The sequence below is a fragment of the Prionailurus bengalensis genome, chromosome B1, assembly GCF_016509475.1.
Source record: "Prionailurus bengalensis isolate Pbe53 chromosome B1, Fcat_Pben_1.1_paternal_pri, whole genome shotgun sequence".
In the NCBI taxonomy this organism is placed as follows: domain Eukaryota; kingdom Metazoa; phylum Chordata; class Mammalia; order Carnivora; family Felidae; genus Prionailurus; species Prionailurus bengalensis.
In genome coordinates, this window is record NC_057344.1 from 204979560 (window position 1) to 205004623 (window position 25064).

Below are 25064 nucleotides of genomic sequence, written 5' to 3' on the forward strand. Positions count from 1 at the left end.
GAGAGAGAGAGAGAGAGAATCCCAAGCAGGCTCCATGACTATGGTGTGTTGTAAATTTTAGGCTATTTCATATACATCACATTAACACTGCCATATCAAATTTAGTGTATAGATTTTGCAAATAGGATACTGTATGTAACCCCTAACTGTATCTGTAGTGTATATGTAATGTATTTATGCCCAACAAATGTTTTAATTCTTTCTGAAAAGGAAAAGAAAGAAGTTCAGGGCGAAGGAAAATGGTAAGGACCTAAGTGTCAGTGGTGGGGAGTCGCTGGGTCAGACGCTCTCTCCCGTCACAGGGAGCGAGGCAGCCATTGAAGTCAGTCCTGCAAGGTCTCCAGGAGGGGACAAGACGGTTAATGCAGCATGAAACCAGAATGCAGACCTCGACCCAAACAGACGCAAAACACTGCAAAACATACTCACCAGTAGTGTCATTAAAACGAACAGAAAATTTTTTTGCCCATCTATTAGATAAATTTTGGCAACTTATTGTTTTATTTTGGATGTTTTATTATCAGTGAAGTTTTCATATGTTTATTGGACATTTGTATTTCTTTTTTTTTTAACGTTTATTTTTAAGAGAGAGAGAGACAGAGTGTGAGTGGGGAGGGGCAGAGAGAGTGGGGACGGAGGCTCTGACGTGGGCTCTGTGCTGACAGCAGAGTCTGATGGGCTCAAACTCACAAACCGAAAGATCAGGACCTGAGTGGAAGTCAGATGCTCAGCCCTCTGAGCCACCCAGGTGCCCCCCTCTTATTTTCATGCGAAGAGAACGACCTGAGGGGTCCTGGACGAGCCACAGGACCTCGGAGAGCCTCTGTCTCCACACCTGTGAGTGTGGATGTTGTCTTGGCAGACCGTGTCATTCCCACGTCCTTCCCGAGGTGCCCCTGAGCCACAGAGGCTGGAAGCCTGAAACCGTGTTCTTCAGTGGGCTATGCCCCCGTGGCTCTGGCACAGTTTGGTTGTGCTAATGAGATGCCCTTACAGGAGAGACAGGAGGTCAAGGGAGATGACGTCCCCCCCCCCCCGCCCCCCACAGAGGTGACCACTGTGCAGCAGGGGCTGCCCTGGACTTGGGTTCTGAAACCCTCCCCATGGCTTGGAGCACAGCCTGGCTTCACTAGATCCCTTGCTCCTTCCAGTGCCGGGACTGGGCTCCAGCAATATTCGGATGCCAATACTCCCCTGCTGACAACTCCTCTCCTCACGTGGGAGGGTCTCCGGCCTCCAGCCCAGCCTCTTCAAGGTCTGTGCTCACCCCAGGGGGCACCGCAACCAGCATCTAGGCTGAAAACGTGCCCTTCCAACCGTGGGTCCCCGGTCCGCCCTCCCTGGACTCCAGAAAGTTCTGTCTGCTCCTGTACCCTCCCCCGACTCCGGTGTCTGGCCTCTGGGCTTTGCCCCAACTCCCTGGCCTCCCCATCTCAGCACGACCCCAAAAAGTCTTTGTTGCCTCCCTCTCCCTCTGCCTCATGGGTGGGCCGGGGGAACCTCTGCACTCTGGCTTCTCCTCTCGACTTTCCTCTGTTTCCAGCCTGGCCACCAAGTAGTTCTTTTGAAATGGGGATCGGATCATGTCTGTCCTTCTTCACAGCCTGCCAGAAGAAGTCCTTACGATGGCCAGTGAGGCTCTGTGTGGACTGGTCTGGCTCCCTCGGGGTCCTTACCTAACCCTGTCTCCGCTCCAGCCACACTGGCCTCCCTCTGCTTCTCCAGCTTGTAGGATGTCCCCTCACGGCCTCCATGCTAGCTGTTCCCTCCGTTTGCAACACTCTTCCCTGTACACTTGCTCCTTCACTCCCACCAGGTCTTTGCTCAGACGCTACCTGACCCAGGAGGCGTCCCTGACCGCCCCCGCCCCCAGGTCAGACGCTGCCTAGCGCTCTCGCCGAGCTGCACACGCAGGCAGCTGATTCCCTTCCCTGCTACAATGTTACGGTGGTGCTCCAGACAGGGAACAGAACGTCCTGCCTTCCTGGGCAGTTGTGGGGACCCAGGGACATCCCCCCAGTGCAGGCGAGGCACAGAGCAGCATCTCCTTCCAGGGTCAGCTCTGGTCTCACGGTCCTCTGACGCCCGGGCTGTGCGCAGAGCGGGCGCGTTCTGTCAGAGGAAGGCCGGGCGCCCGTGCGGGCAGGGCAGAAAGCAATGAGTCAGCGAGCCTGGAGCTGAGGCTGCATGAGTTTGCAGGACGCCTGCTGACAGGCTCTCGCACTTCTGAGGCTCAGACAACAGTGACTCCGCTGCTCATTAATTACGTCTGCGTTTGGGAAGTGTGAGTCTGTATTAATAAGGTCAGAGCCCGGAGCCCGCGGCTCTAAGCCCTGATGCCATCTACCCCGGGCACGGAGGTCAGGCGGGGCTGCGTGGGGCCAAGGGGTCCCGGAGGACACAGAGCTAAGCAGTAAATGACGCCCTGGCCCGTGGGCCAGGCTGGGCCCAGGGCCAGGTCTTTGCCACCAGGGAAGGTCAACCCAGCTGGTCATAGTGGGGAGACTGAGGCCTGGGGCAGTGACCAAGTCCTTCTGGCCAGGCCAGCAGAGGGCTGCTGGGGCTGGGCTGGCCAGGCTGTCTCCAGGAGGAGGTAGGGAGAGAGCTGAATTGCACCGAGGGGGCCCCGGTACCAGAGCTGACCCTTAATTCCAAACCCACCTCAGCCACAGACCACAGAGGGCTGTGGCCGCCCAAGGGCCTCTGAGTGTGGATACCGTTTTGGGCCTTGGTCAAGTTCAGGACTCTGGAGTCCACAGCCCCTGGCCAGCCCCCAGGGAGGGCAGCAAGGCCCTGGATAACAGTTTCACGGATAGTCTGGGAGGTGGCCGGGCCTGCGAGCCTGCCGACTTTCCACCATCACTGGCTGCCTCTGGCCGGAGCCCCCAGACCCAGTTTGCCAGAGTTAGGGCAGAGCTAGACTGGGGCCTGGGGCAGGAAAGGGGCCTGGTTGTGGATTTAATCAGAACACAGAATGTGTAAGTTGTGTCACAACACCTAGAGGCTCCTGCTAATCAGTGACGTGTTGGCTGAGGTGGGTATTATGCTAAGTGAAGCAAGTCAGCCAGAGAAAGGCAGATACCATGTTTTCACTCATATGTGGATCTTGAGAAACTTAACAGAAGACCATGGGGGAGGGGAAGGGGAAAAAGAAAAAAAAGTTACAGAGAGGGAGGGAGGCAAACCATAAGAGACTCCTAAATACTGAGAACAAACTGAGGGTTGATGGGGGGTGGGAGGGAGGGGAGGGGAGGGTGGGTGATGGGCATCGAGGAGGGCACCTGTTGGGATGAGCACTGGGGGTTGTATGGAAACCAATCTGACAATAAATTATATTAAAAAACAAAAAAAGAAGAGCAGACAAAGGAAACAGGCTGCCCGGTGTCTAACCCCTTCTCCCTTTTTTCCTGCTCAACAGAAAAATGCTATCTCATTGTGGATGGTGGTTTGCTCAGCTAAAACTTTTTCCAGGCCCCTGCTCACGGAGCCATGTAGCAGATGGCTTTAATCAATGAGATCTAATGGCAAATTGCCGGGTGCAGCCTCCAAGGAAGCTCTTAGAAAGTGAGGCAGATTCACCCGGCACGTGCCTTTATGCTGTTTGCCTTTCTCCTCTTCTCTCCTGGGATATGGATGCAATGCTGGAGGCAGGGCAGCCATTTTGTGACTACAAAACAAAGGTACATTGCAAGCATGGCCGAGCAGAGAGGAGGGAAAATACTTTCCTAATGGCACCACGGAGCCCCTGAGCCCACCCTGGACTGCCCGTACGTATGCAGACTGCTTCTTATGTGAGCGAAGATACCTCCAATTTCTTTAAGCCATTGCTTTTCTGGATTTTCTCACAGCCAAACACCGTTTCCTAACAGATACAGGTCTGAGAAGATCAGATCGTTCAGAGATAGAAATACCTATCGCTTCAAAACTCAGGAGGTAAAATGTACGTTGATTATGTGCACCGACTGCCTTTCCCCACCTATTTCATTGGCAGAGATGGAAACACTTGCTAGCACAATATGTAAGCAAAAGGCTTTGGGCGAACAAACACACCCTGCCCGCCAACGAGAGTGTGAGCATGTAGACCCCTCAACTGGCAAGATCTACGGAAACCATGGGGGCCAGCTCCCCCACCGTGGAGAAGCTGTATTTTCTGGGACTTGGCCCGAGGTGTGCCTTCCCAGGTGCAGAGGGACAAGCGGGCGGGTCCGTCTCACGGTGGTTCTGATACTAAAAGACTGGAAACGGCCTACAAGCCCATCGACAGGCGACGGTCACGATGGTTATGTCACAGCCAGGCAACAGGATGCTTTCAGCTCTAAGGACAGAACGTGGAAGAGTCCTCATGGTACTTTAAGTGTCATGTACACTTATGCACATTGATGTTATAATGTACTACCATTTTGTAGAAGTTTAAAAAATTGTATGTAAAAATGATACTGTTTTCATATATAAAACATATAATTTAGATGTAATTTTTGGTACATCTAATACCTATGCAAGAGAGGCCTGGGCAGTCTCTGGAAGGGACCACAGGACACTGCTCTCTGCTTGTCTCCTGGGAGGGCCAGTATGGGGGGTAGACCCCACTGGATACCATCTTGAGCCTTTTGGGTTTTGGATCTTTGATGTCATAAACCAGGCACTTAAACATATTAAAATAAAAAACGTTTCCTGAGCCCAGGAAGCTACTGACTAGGACAGCAAGTTCAAGGCGTTCTGGCCCTTGGCCACACTGCTGCCTTCCAGGCGAGGACATGGGTGGTGATCCAGGCCCCAGCCCCCCAGTTCCTGCTTTCCCCCTGTCCCTCTGGCGGGGGGTGGGGCGGGCTGGGTGCTCAGCTGGGCCTCTCCTCACCCCGGCTTCACCCTTGTGCTGACTGCCCAGCTGCCCAGCACCACTCCTGCCAGCCCAGTGCTGACCTTTCCATTCCCCTGCCCGCCCTTGCCCATGGTTTGGCCCGGGGCCCAAGGTTCTGCGCACTCGGATCCCACTTGGCCTCCCCGCCCACACAGCGCCTGTCACAGGTCAGGACTCTGCCGTCCTGACTCATTCAGGTCCCTCTGCCTGAGGGGGGGGGGGGGGGGGTTGCAGAATCCCTGTTCTCCCAGACCTCCCACCCCTCTGGTTCCATCTCAGTCTCAAAGCCAGAGTCTTCTCTGAGGTCTGCTCAGACCTCGTGGACTTTGTGGATGCCCCGAGCTGCCTGCTGTGCCCAGTACGCCCCCGCCCTGGTCCTGCAGGCCCAAGCTGACTCTCTGGGAGTCCCTATGCCCCACCTGTTCAGCCTGGTGCCCAGCTGGCATGCTGGCTGGCCACGTGGGTCTCTGGGAGTGCGGGTGGGGGAAGGGGTGGCCAAAGGCAACACCCAGGGAGGGACGTCCAGCAGCATCCCTCTCCCCTACAGGAAACTCTCCAGTCTGCCGTCGTCGTGCTCTAATGAAATGACACTTGTTCCAAAGTGACATTAACTACGGGGGGCAGAGCTTGGAGCGCGGGGGAGGCGAGGATTCCTGTCCCTCCCGAGGGCCTGGCCAGGGAGCACAGGAGAACCCAGGCTTTCAGGCCAGCCCAGGTGCTTGCTGGTTCCATCACCCTCACCCCCACTGATCCCTCCCTCCTCTCTCCAGCCCCAGCCAGGCCCTCAGTGCCACTGTCAGGCCGTTCTGGAGACCGGCATCTCCAGAGGCTTCATGCCCACGTCTCAGCACCTACACACCCAGTGGTGATGATGGATCCCTTTCTGATCTACAGATAATCTGCAGAGAGAAAGTCAGCACACTGTCCCCCAATCCACAAGTCCTTGTACCTTCTCCACCCTTCGGCCGGGCTTCATCTGAACACCTCAGGCGCCCTCCTCTGCACCTAGTCCCCAGAGTCCAGCATTTCGGCAGCAACCCTGAGTGTGCCAACCTGGCCCCTCCATCCTTGGCCTCTCCCAGGAGGTTCCCTGTCTATACAAATGTCCTGGGGCTACCCTAACAAATCACCACAAACTTGGCCGCTGAAAACAACAGGGATGTAGGCTTTCAGAGTTCTGGAGGACAGAATTCCGAAATTGAGGTGTCGTCAGGTCAGGTCACAGGGAGGGTCCACACCGTGCTTCTCCCCAGCTGCAGGTGGTTGCGGGATCCTGGCGTCCACATCTCATGGTCACGTGGCTTTCTTCCCTGGTCTCTGTGTTGAGATTTCCCTCTCCTTATAAGGATGCTAGTCACTGGATTTCGGGCTCACCCTAAGTCAAGGACGCTCTTATCTCGAGATTCCTAATCATATCTGCAGAGGTGGCATTTCTAAATAAGGTCACATTCACAGGTAACCAGCAGCCAGCACTTGAAGGTATCTTTTTCCAGCCAGGACCCCTGCCCGATGGGCTCGTGTGCTGTGTTGTTTTCTGTCAGGGGGCAGCCTTGAGCCTTGAGTCTAACAAAAGCAGTGGGTTCCTTCAATTTTCTGGACACAAGGGTGTGTTGTCCCCACTGGGTCAGACTTGAGACGGGCATTGGAAAGGATCTGGGAAGACCAGCGTGTCAGAAAACGCAGTTGCCGGCCTCTCCATCTGACGCGAGCATCCGTGCACACCCCGGCGACGCTGGCCAGATCCCTGGGACTCGGTGCGGTGGGTCTGGGGGCAGAGGCGTGCTGGCCTCCCTCCCCACGGAAACGCACACACAGGGGCATGATGCCATGGCTCACTAAGCGACAACTGCCGGCAATAATGTGTTGTCACAGACCCAACTTTCTGTAACGGTTATTACTGAGAAATAAAGATGCTGGCCTTGCTGTTTTTGCTGGGCAGTGGGGGAAAGCTTTGGAGGGCGGATGCAGGGGAGCTGAGGGCAGAGCAGAGACACCAAGGGGCCTCCTTGCAAGTGGAAGAAGAGAGCAGCTCGGGCGAGGTCTTTCTTTTAGGATGACACCAACAACAGCAGCCGTGGCTGATGCGAGAGACCCGAGGAGGGTGGGACAGAGGCAGCTGCCCCGCCAGGCCCTGGAGCAGCCACTGGGGAGGGCCAGGCCCAAGCGGCGAGGGGGGGAGGGGGCGCTGAGCTGTGCAGGGCGTTTCCGCTTGGGGAAGATAATTGTGCTAGGGCCTGGCCTTGGCTGTTTTCATCATTTCCCCAAATGCTAGGGTCTCAGGGACGAGCTTGAGAGAGGGGTACAGGCTGCTGCCCGGCCCCTGCTGCCAGAGACATCGGTTCCTGAATGAAGCTGGGGAGAAGGGGTTGGGTCAGCGGTCCCAAGCTTTCTCTCGTGGGAGAGTCTCTGGTTTCTGGACCCCTCTAGCCTTTGTGTGCACAGCCCAGGGCCCCAGCCCCTTCTGCAAGGCAGCGACCGCTTCAGGTTTTCGGGCCGCTGGACCACAAGGCAGCTGACGGAGGAAGAGCGTTCCCTACCACACCGCAGGGGAAAGGGAGTCCCTCTGTGGCCGGGGGCCCAGCAGAGCCCACGCCTGAGCAGGTCATGGGGGCTAGCCCACCTCCCCGGGGGCGGGCGCAGGGAATAGCTCACACACGCCTGTTACTGTTACGGAAAAGCAATCCACCTGGCAATTAAGGACAAGCATCCTGTAATTAATGCATTTGCTACAACAGCCCCGGGGGGCCGGGCCCCTGCAATGCATGCTCCCGCTCCCTGGGCACCTACCCACCCCCGGTGGACGGACTGACAGACGCACAGAGAGGCTTCTGAGGGCGGCCGAGCTGACAGGCGGTGCTCCAGCGGCCCTGAGCCGTCCCAGGACGTCAGCCAAGCGGACTCTCTGTATGTGCTTGAAATGGGGTGGGCTGTAGTTGGGGGAGAAAAGAACAGGAACCATCCAGGGGCACGGGGACAAGAGGTGAGTAGCAGGGGGGCGACGGGTGGGGGGGGGAGGTCCCTTATTTCTGCCAGCTGTGGGCCACGAGAAGAAGGAGGTGGGGGCTCCTGTGGGCCTCGCTGCCTTGGCCAGCCCCCGCCTCTCTGTCGGAAGCCGGTCAGCTCGCTGGCTGCTCGTGCGTAGCTGCCCTGGGAGGAGGCCACCCTCCGGAGTGGAGGTCAATCCAAGCTCACTCTTCTCTATGCTCAGTTTTGGACGGTACCACGCAGGCACGTCCTGAGGCACGGTGCCAATCTTCCCTTTCACAAGAGTGGTCTGATGCACATTCCAGATGCCAGGGATGCCTCTCGAGGCACAGAGAGGGTCCCTGAAGGCCCCTAGAAACACTGCAGCCACTATTGTGACCTAGAGTGAAGCTGAGGACATCCAGCCTTCGAATGGCATGGGGCCGTGCCCAGGGCCTCTCCCCAGGGAGGACGGAAAGCAGCTGTCTTCCTAGAAAGTAACTAGCTACATGACAGGTGTCACCAGCATGCCTCCCAGCGAGCCCCGAGCCGCCACTGATCCTACCTGCAGGGCGGTGGACGCGGCCTCCAGGAACTGCTCAGCACTGCCCTTCTTAGCCTTAAATTTGTCCAGTTGCCCAATCACAGTTTCAATGCATTTTCCGTAGTAGGCCATCTTCCCAGGGCAGGACTCTAGAAGCAAACCACTACAGGTCACACCCTCCATGACCTCTGGGCTGTCAGCTCGGCAGGTGGCAAAGGCAGCCACAGAGGCTTTATCAATAGACGGGACGTCCCCTGGGAGCCTGGGACCTCTCACAGTGAGGCATGTTAGAGGGAGACAGGGACCCCAGCTGGGGAAACCCGGGCCCACTTCCTGGACCGTGTCCTTGCAGGACTCTGCCGTCCATGGGCCCAGGCTGGCCCTGAGGAGCCCACCCCAGGCCCCCACCCACCCACAGATCCTGGAGACTCCCAGGCTTCTCCACGTGGCCCCAAGCCCCACAACTGTGCATGGCTGGGGAGGACGCCTGGGAGGGGTAGGCCTCTGAGCATATCTCAGCCTAGCTGGGGTTCAGTGACTGTTTATGCAGAAGGTCTTGCCCAGAGGGGTAGGTGACCTAATCCCAAATGGTTGGGGCAAGAAGAATCCTCAGGTCACCAGGTTCAACACTCCCATTTTATTTATTTATTAAAAAAAAAATGTTTATTTATTTTGAGAGAGAGAGAGAGTGTGTGAGCAAGGGAGGTTCTGAGAGAGAGAGAGAGAGAGAGAGAGAGAGAGAGAGAGAGGGAATCCCAAGCAGGCTCTGCACTGTCAGCACAGAGCTCGACATGGGGCCTGAACTCACGAACCGTGAGACCACAACCCAAGCTGAAACCAAGAGTTGGACGCTCAACTGACTGAGCCACTCAGGTGTCCCTCAACGCCCCCATTTTAAAGGTGGGGGACCCAACACCCAGAAAGAATGCACAGTTGGAGAGTGGCCAGATCTTGTATGGGCACTGAACTTTCCAGAAACATACTAGCTCCAGGAGACCAGCTTGCCCAGAGCCTCTGTCTGGGAGACCTTGGAAGAGCTGCTTGGGTTGGGGCTGGGACCCTGGGAACTGGTTCTAATAGGTAAGCCCCAAATTGCTTAGAGGGGGGGTGGCCAGGCCCATCAGAGGCTCCCTCCCCATGCCCCCGTCTTGTTCCATGCTACTCGAGGGGTGTCTCTGGGCCACCCCACTGCTGGTCTTCTTGGGCACCAGCTGTTGGCAAAGCCAGGCTGCTAGCATCCTGGGGATAGTGTGAGCACCTCTCCTGAACCCCCAACAAGTTGGAATGGATCCAGATAGCAGTCCCCAGACCTAGACCCCCCAGAATGGAGACTGAGTGAAAAAGATAAAAGCTGTATACAGTGTCACTGGGGTCCCCAGCAAGATGGGCTGTCCCAGCCAGTCCAGCCCATTGGTTGAGTCCCCCCACTGCCTTCAAGAGCGTGAGGGCCAAATGCCACCAGATGCTTCAGAGAGCCTCTGACACACAACTGTGAAGCAGAGGCAAGAGGAGAAGCAGAAGCAGACAGTGGTTAAAACCCAGAAAACGTGCCTCTACCACCTCCGAGAGATAAGAGAGATGTGGTATCCAAGGAACAAGAACAGTGGAGGAAGACAGAGTCTTGGAAATTAAAATATGGCAGCAGAACTAAAAATACAAATAGAAGAGGTGGAAGGTATAGTTGAGAAAATCTCCCAAGAGAGCATAAAAAGATGAAAACACAAAGTAGGAGAAACATACCCAGAAAGCCAGGGAACCAGTCCAAAAGGCCCAAATGCCCACCAGCAAAGAGAAGAGAGGAGTCACGGGAGAGAACGTCCCAGGGCTGAAGGATGGGTGGGTCTCCCTGTGGACGGGGCTCTTGAGCGCCTTGAATGCTTTTGTCACCGAGGGAGACAGCAGGTGGCATAGGAGGGGACAGGGGTGCGGACCAGCCTCCTCCCCCAGCAGGGAATCCATCTCCGACCTGGAGGACAGCGGGAGCAGAAAGACTAGGCCCTGCACCCCGCCCTGCGGAGGGAGCCCAGAAAGGGGCAGACGAGGGACTGGGAAGCAGGGGCATTTCCAGGAAGGTGACAGCAGGAGGCAGGCCAGGGGCACCAGAACAGGGGAGCCCTCACCTGGCGCAGCATCCCGAGCGGGTTTGAGCTGAGCGCTCTGGGAAAGAGGCTTTGACTCCCGCCCTCCTCTGCTGGCTGCACACCTGGGCCCCCGCACCACCCGGCCCTGAGGTCTGACTCGGGGTCGCTCAGGCGCCCAGCCCTAGCGGTGCAGGGACAGAAGCGGCACGAGCCTCTCTCGTATGCGACCAGAAGACGGACCTCTTGGAACAGGGAAACGCACCGAAACCGGCTCGAAGCCCTGATGCCGGGTGCCGGCCCTGAAGACCAAGCCTCAGGAGAGTCCGGGTTCGGAGACCAGTCAGTGGTTCCACGAAACGAGAGCACACTGCAGGGGGCAATGGCTGAGACCCACAGAGGACTATAGCGGGGGCTGAGTCCCTATTGCTACATCGGTTCTTGCCCCAAAGTGGGCATGACCATCAGTACTGAGTGAGCTAGCTGCTGGCAGGACCTGGCTGCGGTCACTGCCCCAGGGGCCACCTAGAGTCAGGTGGGCTCGGGCCCAGGAGAAAGGAGCCGGGGACCTGCGTGCAGGCACTGAAAGCAGCGTGCTCATCCATCTGTCCCTATCTTCACCAGGACCACCTACACCGAGCCCAAACTTTGGCCTTTGCAGGCGCAGGGGTCGGAAGGACGGGTGGTGACGTGGGGCCGGCGCGTGCCAGGTGACCCCCTTTGGACGTGTGGCCAGGTGGCGGCATCGCTGACTGTGAACACACACTGAGCTACTCGTTTCTTCCAGGTCCGCCCCTCAGCAGTGGGACAGGCCACCTGGAGAGCAGGCCACACAGCACCTTTGGGAACAGAAGCAGTCCCCATCTGTGGCTCGAGGGCAGGGGGCTGGCCGGCTTGGCCCCTCCTCTCTCATCTGCCAGGGGCAGGCCGGCTGGACCGTGGGAGCAGGTCCTGACCCTCGGACACAGGCAAGGTGAGGTGAGGGCCACAGCGAGGAGGACGGCACCTGAGACAGAGGTGCGGGAGGGGTACAGACGAGGCCTCGCGAGGCTGTGGGTGCCGTGCAGTCCTCCTGGCCCGAGTCCCAGGTCTGCTGGGCAGCTGAGGACAAGTGACTTAACGTATCCCAAGGCAGGAAGTCATGACCCCTACAGTCAGGGCCCTGACCTGGCCGCCTCCTCTGGGTGGGTTGCCCTGCTCTGATGTCCCACCCCTGGCGATGGCATTGCTGACCACACAGAGGGACACCCGAGGTGTCTCTGGGCCAAAAGGTAGCATTGAGGGGTGTGCAATCAGTTCTTTTTTCTTGCTGTGGGAGTCTGTATTGCTAGGAACTCCTCCCTGGGGCCTGGCTTGCAGACTGAGTGAATGTCCCTGGAGGAAATATTGGCTCTGGGAGAAGTTCTGGAAAAGATCGATTTCCATAGTTTGCAATCTTTTCCCTAGTGAGATCTGACTTTTCTCAGCCTCATGCAGCTAATGGACAAAGGGACATCTTAAAGGCCGCAGAAAGTGGTGGCCACCCCCCCCAACACTAACCACCCCTCATCTGGCCACAGAAAGTGGTGGCCACCCCCCCCAACACTAACCACCCCTCATCTGGCCACAGAAAGTGGTGGCCACCCCCCCCAACACTAACCACCCCTCATCTGGCCACAGAAAGTGGTGGCCACCCCCCCCAACACTAACCACCCCTCATCTGGCCACAGAAAGTGGTGGCCACCCCCCCCCCCAAAACACTAACCACCCCTCATCTGGCCACAGAAAGTGGTGGCCACCCCCCCCAACACTAACCACCCCTCATCTGGCCACAGAAAGTGGTGGCCACCCCCCAACACTAACCACCCCTCATCTGGCCGCAGAAAGTGGTGGCCACCCCCCCCAACACTAACTACCCCTCATCTGGCCACAGAAAGTGGTGGCCACCCCCCCCAACACTAACCACCCCTCATCTGGCCACAGAGAGTGGTGGCCACCCCCCCCAACACTAACCACCCCTCATCTGGCATTAGAGGCCTCGCTGCATGGGATGGAGCTTGGAAGTCTTGAGGCCACAGGCTGCCTGTGGCCCCTCTGGATCAGCCCTTGTACTTGGTTATTTGTGTTCATGCAAACCCTTTGCCCTGGGCCCCACGTCCGAGAGGCTGTGGGACGTTTGCAGGTGAGGATCACCCAGTCCGGCTGCACCAAGTGGCCACAGACCCACTCACCAGGTCTCCCAGGCCTGGCCCTCCGCCTTACCCCCCGGCACAGCCACTGTCCTCCCGGGCAGGTGTTCCAGTGTGGGGGAAAGGAGGGGAGGACCCTTTTGGCCTGAGCCTATGGCAGGTGGGATAGATGGCAGTGCCACTCTCTGAGGTGAGGGAGGTTTGGGGGAGAGTGGCCTCAGGTCAGGGGAGTGTCCTTCCACTAAGAGCCATCATTAACAAATCCCCCCAACTCTTGGGGTACCCAGCACGTCCTACCCCTTCGCAGCCTGGGCTCACAGTCCCTGGGGTCCTCCTCCTGCTTCCCATCCTGTACCCCAGCTCTGTCCTCCCAGGATTCTCACTGGCTCTCAAGCCCCTTCACGTGGATCTCCTGAACCTTGAACACGCCTCTCCTCTCTCCGGTGAGCTCCTACACATCCCTTAACACCTGATGCAAATATCAGCACCTGTGGAGCCTGCTTCCTCCTCCCTTAGCTCTTCCCTTCTCCGTGCCTCCTCTGAACTCATCCAAACCTATGTGACGCACTGCACCGTGAGCACCTGACGCAGGACCCTCCTGTGCCACTTCTGCGTCCACAAGCTGGTCTCCAGCAGCTTAACCAGAGCTGGTCTCCAGCAAGTGCCGCAGAGGTGTCTGCGGAGCCAATGACAGGATGCAAACTGCAGAACAGTCAAGCTGAAAGTGTCAGCACAGAGCCCAACACAGGGCTCGAACCCACGAACTGTGAGATCATAGCCTGAGCTCAACCGATTGAGCCCCCCAGGTGCCCCTGTATTAGTGATCTTTTTTAAGTCAAGCCTTTGCTTCCACAGATCCTATAGTTCAACAAGTTCGGTGTCATTGTTTCGTTTAATTGGAGAATAATGGATGCCCACGAGATATTTACTAAGCAAGTAAAGGTGGGACAGAACAAACCCCACGCTGAGTTGGGGGGTTGAGGTGGGGGGTCAGGCTCCCCATCCCAAGGGAGCACTTCCTGCCTGTGGGAGCCTGAGCCCCAGGCTGGTTCTGCAACCCTCCAAACACCCACTCTGCCAGATTCCCGGTAACATCTCGGGATGAGCCATAACTGGGGGAAAGAGACACCATGTCAACATAGTAAAGCAAAATAGCATTTACACATTCTGGAGCTCACAAGGAAATGAGCACAACTAGTAAAAAGTCTATTTTTACAGAAACAACGTTGAGGATGCAGTCTTTTCGCCCCTCCCCCAACAGGCACTTGGGGGCACTGCCCCGGGATGGGGTTTGGCCCTTGGCCCTACCTTTCTGCATCTGCTCTGAACACAGCTCTGCCTGGAGGAACCAGATACCGGCAGGAATAAGGGTTCCCTCCGGCACCTGCAGTGGGTGGTGAGTGTGGGCGGTCTGCACGTGTTTAGTGGGAGATGTTCCTCAGGCAGGATGACTTCCCTGCCCTCCCTCCTGTCCCGGAGCTGGAACATTCGGAAGAAAGGATGCTCCAAGAGGCCCTCTGGTGATGGCTCAAAGTCCAAGAAGAGCCAGGGAGGCAGCCAAGCCCTGTCCCCAACGCAGAGCGGGCCTGGACAGAGCTGGAGGCAACAAATGGCTGAGCCAGGTGGAGGATGCAGAGGGGAGTCTGTGAGGGGCTGTGCGGAGGAGGGGGTTCCCTGGGGAGCCCAGCTGGCTGGAACCATTCGTCCCTGCCAGTCTGGCTCACTACCAGGCCTGAGCGCCCCTGGGGCAGAGGAGACACAGAGCAGCTGCGCCAGGAGGGTGGAAATCAGGGAAAGAGACACTTGAGTCCTGAATTCTTACTGAAATTGGCCTGTGAGCTTAGTGGACGCAATGACGTTTTTGGGTAGGAGACAGGCGGTAAAGTCTTCTGATTCTGATACATGCTCTTGGCACCTCAGCTTTGTTCTAATGGGGTAAAACCAGATACATGGGAAGTGGTATTTAATTCCCAAGATGTAACTCCACGAATCAAGACCTGACTGTCTCAAATTTAAGGAAACTTTAAAGGTGGGCTGGACCAAAGCTTCTCTTTTCTTAGCAAATCCTTTATAGACAGAAATGAGATGACAGGAGATTTAAATTCCATCAGACACAAACCAGCTCAACACCCTCAACCACTAGAGAGGCTTCATGTACACAGATACAAAATGTGTGTTAATTAACATAAATTCTTTTCTTGGCTTTTAATTCCGAGTAAAAATCTCCTAAGGATTTTTGCCAAGTCATGCTCTGACGGATTGTGCTTAAAGTATAGACCCACACAGCAGGTTTTGCTGGTTGCTTTTTAATCTCCACTCTCCCTTTCCTCCTGAATAACAAAACACTGAGTTTTACTTGGGTTTATTGCCGCCTAACTGAAAGATGACATTCCCTGGCCTCCCCAACAGCAAGATATACCCTGAAGTACAAGGATGTGAGACTTCTGCAAAGTCTCTCTGAATGGGAGAGGCTTATACTCTTCTTCTCTTTTCCTTCCTGCTGGCTGGACTCAGGAAGTGATGGCAGGAACTTAGGCAGCCATCCTGGCCTGTGAGAAAACATGTTAAAGGTGGCAGAAGAGAAAGCTAGAAGAGTCCACGTCCCTGATGACTTTTTGTGGCTGTTATACCTTCCAGGACTGGCTCCCCATTGACCTCCTTTTTTTTTTTATTATTATTTTTTTAATGTTTATTTATTTTTGAGACAGAGAGAGACAGAGCATGAATGGGGGAGGGTCAGAGAGAGAGGGAGACACAGAATCTGAAGCAGGCTCCAGGCTCTGAGCTGTCAGCACAGAGCCCGATGCGGGTCTCGAACCCACGAACCGTGAGATCATGACCTGAGCTGAAGTCGGACGTCCAACCGACTGAGCCACCCAGGCGCCCCTCCCATTGACCTCCTTTATGGAAACATAAATAACCTTGCTTGGGCCTCTCTGGTCTTTGGATTTTTCATTACATATAGCTGAACCTAATCTTAATTGATACACCCACTTCTCCGAGGTCAGCCTTCCTCCTGTGCACAGTTTCAAACTGGGGAGGATAGGAAGAAAGCCTCTGCACAAGCAACGACAGCCCTAGCCTTGGAGTCAATGAAGGACAGAACCGTGGAGAATAGTCCACTGTCTACAGTGAGTTCTTATGCTAGAAGCACTGGCTGGGGAGGAGCAGGTCTTATGTGTGAAGATTGAGAGTCCATTTGGACACATTGAGTTTGTGGGGATTTGTTAGACATCCATTGGCAAAGAATGGGTAAAGGGGTCTGCAGTCCCAGGGTGATGTTCAGGCTGGACATGTAAGTTTTGGAAACGTCAGGAGAAAATGGGTGTTTACCAGACCATGTGACTGCAGGAAATCACCCAAGGAAGGAGTGGATACAAGAGTTTCCAAGGTCTGGGGCACCAGGGTGGCTTAGCCAGTTAAGCGTCCAACTTTGGCTCAAGTCATGATCTCATGGCTTGTGAGTTTAAACCCCGCCTTGGGCTCTGTGCCTACAGCTCAGAGCCTGGAGCCTGCTTCTGATTCTGTGTCTTTCCTCTCTCTTTGCCTCCCTCCCTCTCTCTCTCTCTAACATAAATAAACGTTAAAAAAAATAAGAAGAAGAATTTCTAAGGACTGAGTCCTGGGGCTTTAGTGTCAGGCGGTTGGGAAGCAGAGGAGGCCCCTGCCCAGAAGACTGAGAAGGAGCAACCACTGGGGTGGCAGGGAGTGTGATCTGTTCCAGCCAACTGAGGACGCCGAGTCCGGGAGGAGAGCACTCAGCTGAGTTGCCTGCTGCTAACGGTTCAAGGAAGAGATGGGACTGAGCTCCAATCATTGGATTTAACAACATCAGGGTCAAGGATGACTTTGATGAAGAACTTGGGAGAGGGAGTTGGGTGAAAGCCCGATCAGAGCGGGCTCAGGAGAGAAAAGGGGAAAGGAATTGGAGATAGGAGGCAATGGGGACGGGGTGGGGTCTGTGTGCTGGCAACCTAAGGGAGCAGAGTGGGTGGCAGCTAGAGGGGAGTGGGCAAGATTAGCCAGGCACTCAGAAGAGAACATGGCCCACCACCAGCACACACGGAAGCCTCAGAAGCTGCCTCTGGGGAGACTCACACGGACTTCCGCGGACCACTCTAGTCCAGAACCACCCGAGCCCTGAGACCCTGGGCCAACGAGTCTCAGAGAATGAATTCTCTACCAAGGGAGAAGTTACTTCTACTCCCTGCACCCCAAATCTGCACATCTCAGAACACTCAGAGAAGCGGTGGTGGGTGGGGACAGGGAAAGCTCCAAGCTGTTGCGGGAGCGCCAGCTGTGATCTGGATCCTCTTCCTACAGATAAGAACACAGCAGCCTCTTTGTGCCTCAGTTTCTTCAGCTGTCAGTGGGAATTTAAAGTGTCCTGTACTCAACACATGTTTTTAGCTCTCTGCTTGCCACGTAAACAGGTTCTCAGATTTTGGTGATTATCTTAATGGACCCAAATTAGGGCACCATTGGGGGCAATAGTGAATATGGGTGAATATCTTTTTAAAAAGCACCGTTTATTGTGGCGATAAAAAAAAAAAAAAAGCACCGTTCACTTTAATCAAGGAGCTGGGAAGAAAACCAAAATTAGCGAAAGTAAGAACATGGGAAGCAGGAGATGAGGACTGACCGTGGGAAGTTGTTGGAGAGAGGTGCTGATGCTGAGGAAACGCGCCTCGCCCTCCTCCCTGTCGGGTCCCACCTGCTCCCTTCCCCCTCCTACCTGTGTGCTGGCTTCACAGGAGCTCCTGCCGCCAAACCTTCCGTCCCACCTCCACCCGCCGCCACAGCAGATGCCAGGGCCAGCGGGTGCGGCGGGTCTCGCGAATCGCAGCGGGTCCCCCACTTCACTTCTTCTGTTCAGCCGGGACCTCTGCCACCACCCGGACAGGGGGAGCTCGCGCCGGGGTGCAGTTTGGGCGTCGTCACCTAGCAACCGGAGCCACGCACCGGCGCCGCCGGCGGGAAGACTACAAGCTCCAGAATGCACAGCGCCTGCTGTGCGGCCAAGGACGCCGCGCCCAGGGCCCCTCCTCCCCCCAATGCCCGTCGGGACTTGTAGTTTTGCGCCCTCACCGGGAGCGCCGGGTCGCCCTCCGGCGGGGAGCGCGCCTCGGGTGGGGCGCGGCACGGCGCCGCGGGATTGGGCGGCCTCGGCTGCTGGCGGCGGGCAGGGGGCTCGCGGCGCGTCGGCGCATGTGCGGCGCGCGGCGCGGTGGCCGGCGAGGCGCGGGGTGTCAGTGAGCCGCGAGGAGCCGGCGCCCGCGTGCCCGCGTCCGCCCGTGCGCCCGTCCGCCTGCAGCGGGGCTGCGGGTCCGCCCTGCGCGCCGCTCGCGGAGCAGCTCCGGCCGCGCACCTGCCCCGCGCACCTGTCCGCCGCCCTCCGCCCGCCCCGCGCCCGGCTCCGCTCACGCCAGCCGCCCAGGGACCTCGCGGGCCCCGGCCCGGCCCTGCCCCCGCGTCCGCCCCGCGCCGCAGCCGGGCCGGGCGCAGCGCTGCGGAGGCGAGGGCCGCGGGGCCGGGCCGGCGCGGCGATGATGAACAGGTTCCGAAAGTGGCTGTACAAACCCAAGGTGAGCGCCCGTCCCTCTCTGCCCAGGCAGACCCCTCTCTCGCCGGCCGCCGACACCTCCGCTCCGCTCGGCGACCCGCGCGCACGGTGCCGGGACCCCTGCGGCGGGTCCCGCCTCCCCCACCCCTTCCTAAGCCAGGTCCAAGACTGACCCTCCTGCCGCCGCGCTCCGGCCGGGGCGCGCTTTCCCTCCTCTGCCCGCGGCCAGGGCGCGTCCCGCTCCCTGCTCATCCCCGTCCTGCTTGGGCGCCGCGCTCGCACCTCGGGGTCCCCGACCCGCAGCCCGAAGCCGACCCCCTCCTACTTCTCCTGCGTCCCGGAAGGACCTTTTCATCCCTGCTGCCTGAACCGGGGTGGTGGTGGGGGACCGCCTCATTCCTCTTCTGCCCGTCCCCGTTATCCTGTGCCCGGACTGTACTCCCCAGCCTCGCCCTGCGCTCCGGAAGAGACCCTCGCCCCACCTCTACCAGGTTCTGGAGCGGACCCCCACTTTCCTCTCCCCGGGTCCCGGGCTGACCCCTCCTACCCTGTGTGCAGAGCGGATCCCCATCGCGCGGCCCCGGCCCTGCCTTCCCGAACCAGCACTGACCCGCACCTCGGCCGGGTCCTTGGCCCGCGCCCACCCGCGTGCTCCCCAATCCAGGACGGGTGCACCCCTCGCCCGTGGGGTCGGCGGCTGGCGGCTGCGCCAGTCGCACTGCGGGCGATGCGTCCCGCCGGAGGCCCGGGCTCGTGTCCGCTGTGGACAGCGCGGGGCCGGGGGCCGCGGTACGGGGCGCGGGGCCCAGAGTCCTGGGGGCACCTTTGGGGTCCGGGGCTACGAGCTGCCAGCCGGCGCAGCGGGCAGGCGGAGGCGCTGGGGTCTTGGCTGAGGGCGATGACGCTGGGGTGGGGTCACCGAGGCGACCAGGGGACATCGTGGCCGCAGTGTCACTGACGACCCAGGGAACCCACTGCTCCCCACGAGGCTGGACCGCTTTTCTGGATTGGGCTTCCCCGCCCTCCCTCCCCCACGTGGGTGGTCTCTCAGGGTGGGGGTTTCTTTAAATCCGTGCCCCCCTGGTGCGCCGGTTCCGGGAGGCAGCAGATCTGTTTGGGGGAGACCCGGGTCTAAGGGACGAGCCCAGGGACCCGAAAGCTTGTGCTTCGTGGTGTTTGGGGTCGGAGATTTCTCCGGAGTGTTGGGCTGAAGGATTAGGATGCCTTTGGTGCTCCTTGCTCCGCCTTGGCCTTCCCCAGAGAGGATTCGGTTCTTCCGCTCAGGTACAGCCACTGGCCTCCCAACCTTGTCCTGTAGCAGCTCCTTATCCGTGGTGGTGGGGGTGGTGGTGGCTTGGTGGGATCCTGGTGCTTCCTGGCTCCCTGTTTGGGGAGGTTTGGGACCTCCCCGGTCATTTTCTACCTACCCGCTCCTCACTCACTGCAGTCTCCCCTAAGGCCAGTCTCAGCCCTCCTGCTGTCCTGCGGGGGGTTGTCAGAGGGAGGTGACAGCCACTGCATAGGATATCTGTACAAGGAATGGCTTTTTGTGTGTGTGTGACTTTTGTCTCCGGTTAAGGAAAAATCAAGTCCTCTCGTCAAAAGGTCATATCTAGGGTGGACAGCAGTGTTGTTGTTTCAAGGTATATGCCAGCAGAGGCTGGCAGGGAAATGTAGCATAGGTCAGGTAACATTCTGGTGTTTCCAAAAACACTTTTGTCAGAAGTCCAGGTTCCAGCCGTGGCTCCGGAGTCGGCCTTGATTCCAGGATCACCTAACTGTGTTGTCTTATCGGAAGGGGAGGAAGAGCAATGGTGTGCTCTCTGTTGCATCAATAGCTGCACCGTTTCAGCTGAGGGGAAAGTCTTCACAAGTGGAAAACAATGCTGCCCTTGAGGTTGTGGCCCGGAATGGAGAATGGTACCCCTAAGCTTCCCTCTCCAGCAGGCAGCTGCCCTTCTAAGACAAGCTCCAGGGGCCGACAGGGGCTGGGTGGAGGGCAGGTGTTAACCAGTCATAAAGGTGCAGCGGAGAAGGGAGGGCTGGTGCTTCGTGTCAGGTCACGTCTGATATTTGTCCCCGAGCCTTGGACTTGAGACGCACGTCCATCTGAGATCTTTGCGTCTGGCCGTGGCGTGGTGCCCTGCAGTCAGCTTGAGCTTGGGCGGTCTCTTGTTTGGGATCTGTCTCTGGAGTTAAATATCTTGATTGTTTGAAGAGTTGGAGCATATTAGGTCACCCCAGTAGCTTTTCATTTTTCAAACCAAAGCTCAGACTTTTGTCTTGGATTATGAATTGAATTTTCTGGTTCCTTTACCTTTCTAATTTAATCCATTGGGGACAAGTGAGCACAGAGTCAGTGCTGGGAAGATTCCAGGCCGGAGGACAAGAGGTGTGAGAGTTAGCTGCGGGGGAATGTGTCTGGGGGAGACTGTTGCCTGCAGTTACGATTTTTTTTTTTTCCACTTTTGTATTTAGATAGATACACAATTCAAACTGCATTCTTGATTTAATCCCTGCTTTGGTCTAAAACTGAACACCAAGCTTCTTGTTCATTACAGTGCAGTGGAAAATATTGTGAAGCCAAAAATATTCATTGTTCTCGCAGTTCTAAAAAGGATTCAGAAGTGCTTTAAAACATTCTGACACTTAAAATTTTTGATATCTGAATCATTAATAACTACCTCAGTTGGGTTTAAAAAAAAAAGCCTTGATGTATAATATAGTAGTTTAACATTAAAATGACATTACCCATCTCTCATATTTCCATTTATTTTCTTCAAGGCCATCTTTTAAACACTATAATTTCTCTTCATGTGAAGTGTTCAGGATTTGTCAGTATTATCTAGACTGTGAAAGCTGGATAGGAAAGGAATGTGTGGGAAAGCTTATCAGCCTGCCGTTTGTGATGTTGTGACAAGCTTTTTTGACTTTTGTTTAGGGAAAGTCCTTCCAAGAAAGAGTGAACTTTAAGAAGGCAAAACCCTTTGGAATAATTGGTATCTCCATTTGAAACAAAAGTGTTAATACTTGTGTTTCTTGCTGGGTTATAGCTTTCTTGTTGACGCCTGGTCACTGTGCTAAAGGGTGAAATCCTGGCATAGTGGAAGGGGGCCCCAGACCAGGCCCAGCCAGGATAGCTCAGCCGTCATTAAAGAGCATCCTAGTGATGGTACAGGTCAAATTCGTGTTTTCCATCTTCGAGGAAGAATTGATGGGTGGGTAGGTGATACTGTCCAGCTGGATGGGGGTTACCATGCTCCGCCCTGCGCTCCATGAAGCACTCCCTCGTCCATACCCCCAAATGACTCCTGGGATGTGGGTCATTAACATTCCTTGTGAATACAGTGCTTTAGTGACTGATGTTTATCTGGGAACTGTCAGTACCCTGGGTTCAGGTCAGAGATGACATAGCCTTCTCAGAAGCCCGGGTAATGTGATGGGCATGTGTGCTTTTTGTAAGAAGGACCCTTTGAGCTTTGTGAAGTCTGCCCGAGCGTACATCCAGATAGGGTGTTTGCAGCTTAACCCAGCCTCAGTGGACCAGGGCGTCTAGAGCCCTGTCCACGGTCCCTCCTGGTTTCCGGAGTCCCAGGCCCCCTGGTCATGGGCGTGGAGCTGGCCCTCTGTTCCTTGACCACCTGGCGGGGCGCAGGACCCTGGACATGCCATAGCAGGGAGGAGTCCTTCAGGTATTGAACCAGCAGGTCACAGGGCCATGGGAAGGGCCTGGGTTTGTGTCTGCACGGCCCCCAAAGTGCAGAGACGTTGCATAGCCCATCATCCTTTCGGGACTCCCCGACAGAGACCTGGAGAAATCCAGCCAGGGCATCGGCAGACCCCAGGGCTGTGGGAGGGCTTACAGCGGAAGCTGGTGAGATGGGTAGTCTTCCCTCAACCTGGGTCCTGCTGCTCTTGGGTCTGGGAGGGCAGTATCGGCACGTGCCTCGATGTCCCTGCTCTGCCTGCCTGGGAAGCGAGCTGCTGACCTCGCAGTGCCACGTTGGATCCTGGTGCCAGGCACAGACACTGTTTCAGGAGCTTGGGGTTTTAATGTGAACTTCCAGCCGGGCTGCATTTTCTGCTGATAAACTCGGAGTGCCCGGCTACAGCTGAGGCCATCCTTGGAGGAACACATTCCTCCCTGAGGTGAGCTACTGGAAAGCCAGTGTTCCGGAAAGCCTGGCCACGCAGGCTGTGCCGGGGCTGAGCTCCCTCTGCCAGCAGGTGCCTGGCACAGAGGGGGCTCGCGGAGTCCTGGGAAGGATGCTCGGCAGTGCTGAGTCACAGCAGGCTGGGCTGGCCCACACACCCATCTCTGTCATCCCAGGATTCAGAAGGCACGGGCCCTCCTCCCTGCTGCCCCATCTGGCCGCCCCTCCGGAGAGCTTTCCTTCGGATGCCTCAGCACTTGGAGGCTCTGGGCAAATGGGAGGGCCTGAGAGGTGCCCGTCCCTGAAGGTGGTTTATGGAGCCCACCTGCTTGGGTAGGGAGTGACTCAGGGGGAGGTCCCCATCTCGTTTCCGAGGCTTCGCTGTGTTTCTGTGTGTGGCTTCACACGCCCAGCCCTGTGCCCCTGGCATTTGCAGGGCCAGGGAGGGGCTGAGTGGCTGACGGATGGTGAGTGTCAGTCTCTGTGCCAGCTCTTATGTCATCGCTCAGGGTCTGCACTTCACAGTCAGAGGAGCACAGTAACGGGAAACGTTCCTGTTCTGATGGTGACTGTGAAATGGGCGAGTCACAGGCCGGGAGTCTTGAGTGCTGCCTGATTGATCTCTGGTCTCGGAGTCCGCAGGCAGTGGCGTGGCGGGGAGGGAGCTAGAGTCAGCGGACTGCCCCCCTCTCCGAACGGGAGGCCTGTTAGGTAATCTTCTACCTTCAGAAGGATGGGTAACGTCGGGATGCTTTGGTGCCTCTCCTAACGCTGCCCTGCCGGGAGTCCCCAGAACAGAAGATAGGCTTCTTTTAACTGTGTAAAGATGCACATCTGAGGGCGTATACGTGACTCAGCGGTCATTTGCAGTTCTTGATGGCAGAGCTGTGGTTTTGTCTCGTTTGGGGTGACGGCACTGGACAGCCACGGCTCCTACGTGGCATGCCCTGTGCCCAGCAAAGGGGAACACGGTGAGCGGGTCCCAGCTGGAAGACAAACGCATACGCCGAAAGCTGCGGGTCTCCGTGTTTCTCTCCTGTCTCCCTGGGCTGACCTCGCTGCCCGCTCTGGCATAAATAGCACGAAGCTGCAGACAGGGCAGCAGGCACTGGGGCCTGGGTGGGAATCCTCCCCCGTCCCTGCCTGGCCCTGTGCCTCAGTTTCCCTGTTTGTCAGGTGGGGTGACGGGACCTGCTGAGTGGAACTTGGTCATCTCTGTCAGACGCTCATAGGAGCGGCTCAACAAATGACCGGTGTCAATGTCAGCGGCTCTCTTGGGTGCGGACTAATATAAGACCACCCACGGAGCATTTCATGGGGTCTGAGCGGTCACTGAGGCTTTCCAGTGACTTCCAGGTTATTATGAGAGTGAAGTGTCTTTTTTTTTTTTAAGTTTATTTATTTATTTTTGAGAGACAGAGAGAGTGCGAGGGAGGGGCAGAGAGAGGGAGAGAGAATCCCAAGCAGGCTCCATGTTTTCAGCACAGAGCATGATGTGGGGCTCAAACCCACAAACCGTGAAGTCAGGACTTGAGCCAAGATCAAGAGTCAGATGCTCAACCGACTGAGCCACCCAGGCGCCCCAAGAGTGAGAGTGTCTTAGAAGGTGCACCCTGCCTCCCTTTCTGTGGCATGTCCGGTCCTGGGTTGCTAGAAACAGGACCTGACTCAGGATACTTCAGGCATTACAGATGCCGGTGATGAGTAATAGTGATGCCGTCTCCTGTGCCCTCCCTGGGCTGAGATGCGGCCGGGTGCTGATCCACTGCCCTGGCATTGCCTTTGAAGGAGAATCCAGGGCTGAATTTCAGCCAGAGCGGGCATCAGTGGGCTCTGCTGTGTCAGGTCTGGCCCCCAACCTCTCAGGCCATCCTCCTGTGTCCTGTCCCCGCCCCATCACCCCTCCTCAGCCGGAGGCTCAGGATCCAGGAAAGGACTCCGGAGCCATGGGGTGGCCAAGGCAGAGGGGCTGGGTGTAAGTGACAGCCCGGGGGGATAGATCTCTGTTGGCGCTGAGGTTGTGGGGGTGCTTGTGAACATCTGATGTACCTGGTTTACAAACGAGATGTCAGGGACGAGATCTTAACTTGTTGGAACCTTCACAGCCGGGAAGAGGGAAAGCTAGATTTGAACTCCGGTCTGTTGGGCCCCGGAGCTGGAATTGGCAAGTGCGGCTGCCCTGAGCTGTGCCTCTCCTGCAGGAAGGAACTGAAGCCGTCATCAACGTTTACATGAGTCCGGTTTGATGAAGCATTTGGTTTTGTACTTTTCACAGTAGGAATGAAAAGAAACTTAGGTATTGATGGGCAGTTTAAGTGTTTGAAGGAAGAAGACAAAAATGAATGGATTCTTTTTTGTTTTTACTGATCTGAATAGATAAAGCAGAAGCAGAATAATCGAATGTTTCATATTATGATAATTTATGTAGAGTAGTTGGGTGAGATGAATGGGAGGTTTTTTTCTTTCTTACAGTAAGTATTTTGAGGCTCTTCCATTTCTCCTGGTTTTGTGCAGGGTGGGGGCAGGGGAATGTCGGGGGCACTTCAAGTGGGGCTGCCTTCATGGCTGAGGGCTCCTTAGAGCTCTGCACAGGGGCTCTGTGAGTCTCTGCCCCGCGGGGACCCCCCAAGCTCCCCCACGACCGCGGCCGTCATACACTGGGTGCCTGGAGAAAACGGAGCGCATACCTACCCCTGGGGGTGGTGTCTTTGGGGCAGCCGTTTGCTGGGTGTTTA

General features: G+C 56.7%; 2 protein-coding genes across 4 annotated transcripts in view; one reads left to right on the top strand and one right to left on the bottom strand.

Annotated features, from left to right (window-relative positions):
- The window catches only part of CFAP99 (cilia and flagella associated protein 99), a 41285-nt gene extending 23644 nt beyond the window's left edge, over window positions 1-17641 (bottom strand). Inside the window, exons 1-2 of the mRNA XM_043573158.1 lie at window positions 17348-17641; window positions 8388-8515 (exon numbers count right to left, since the gene is read on the bottom strand). Of these exons, the coding sequence (XP_043429093.1) occupies window positions 8388-8498 (111 nt within the window). The 5' untranslated portion in view covers window positions 8499-8515; window positions 17348-17641. The remainder of the gene's footprint in view (window positions 1-8387; window positions 8516-17347) is intronic.
- Window positions 17642-18097: 456 nt separating this feature from the next.
- Window positions 18098-25064, top strand: part of ZFYVE28 (zinc finger FYVE-type containing 28) — a 118029-nt gene continuing 111062 nt past the window's right edge. For all 3 annotated transcript variants that reach the window (XM_043573160.1, XM_043573159.1, XM_043573161.1), the window contains exon 1: window positions 18098-18197. In XM_043573160.1, the coding sequence (XP_043429095.1) occupies window positions 18159-18197 (39 nt within the window). In that variant the 5' untranslated portion in view covers window positions 18098-18158. The remainder of the gene's footprint in view (window positions 18198-25064) is intronic.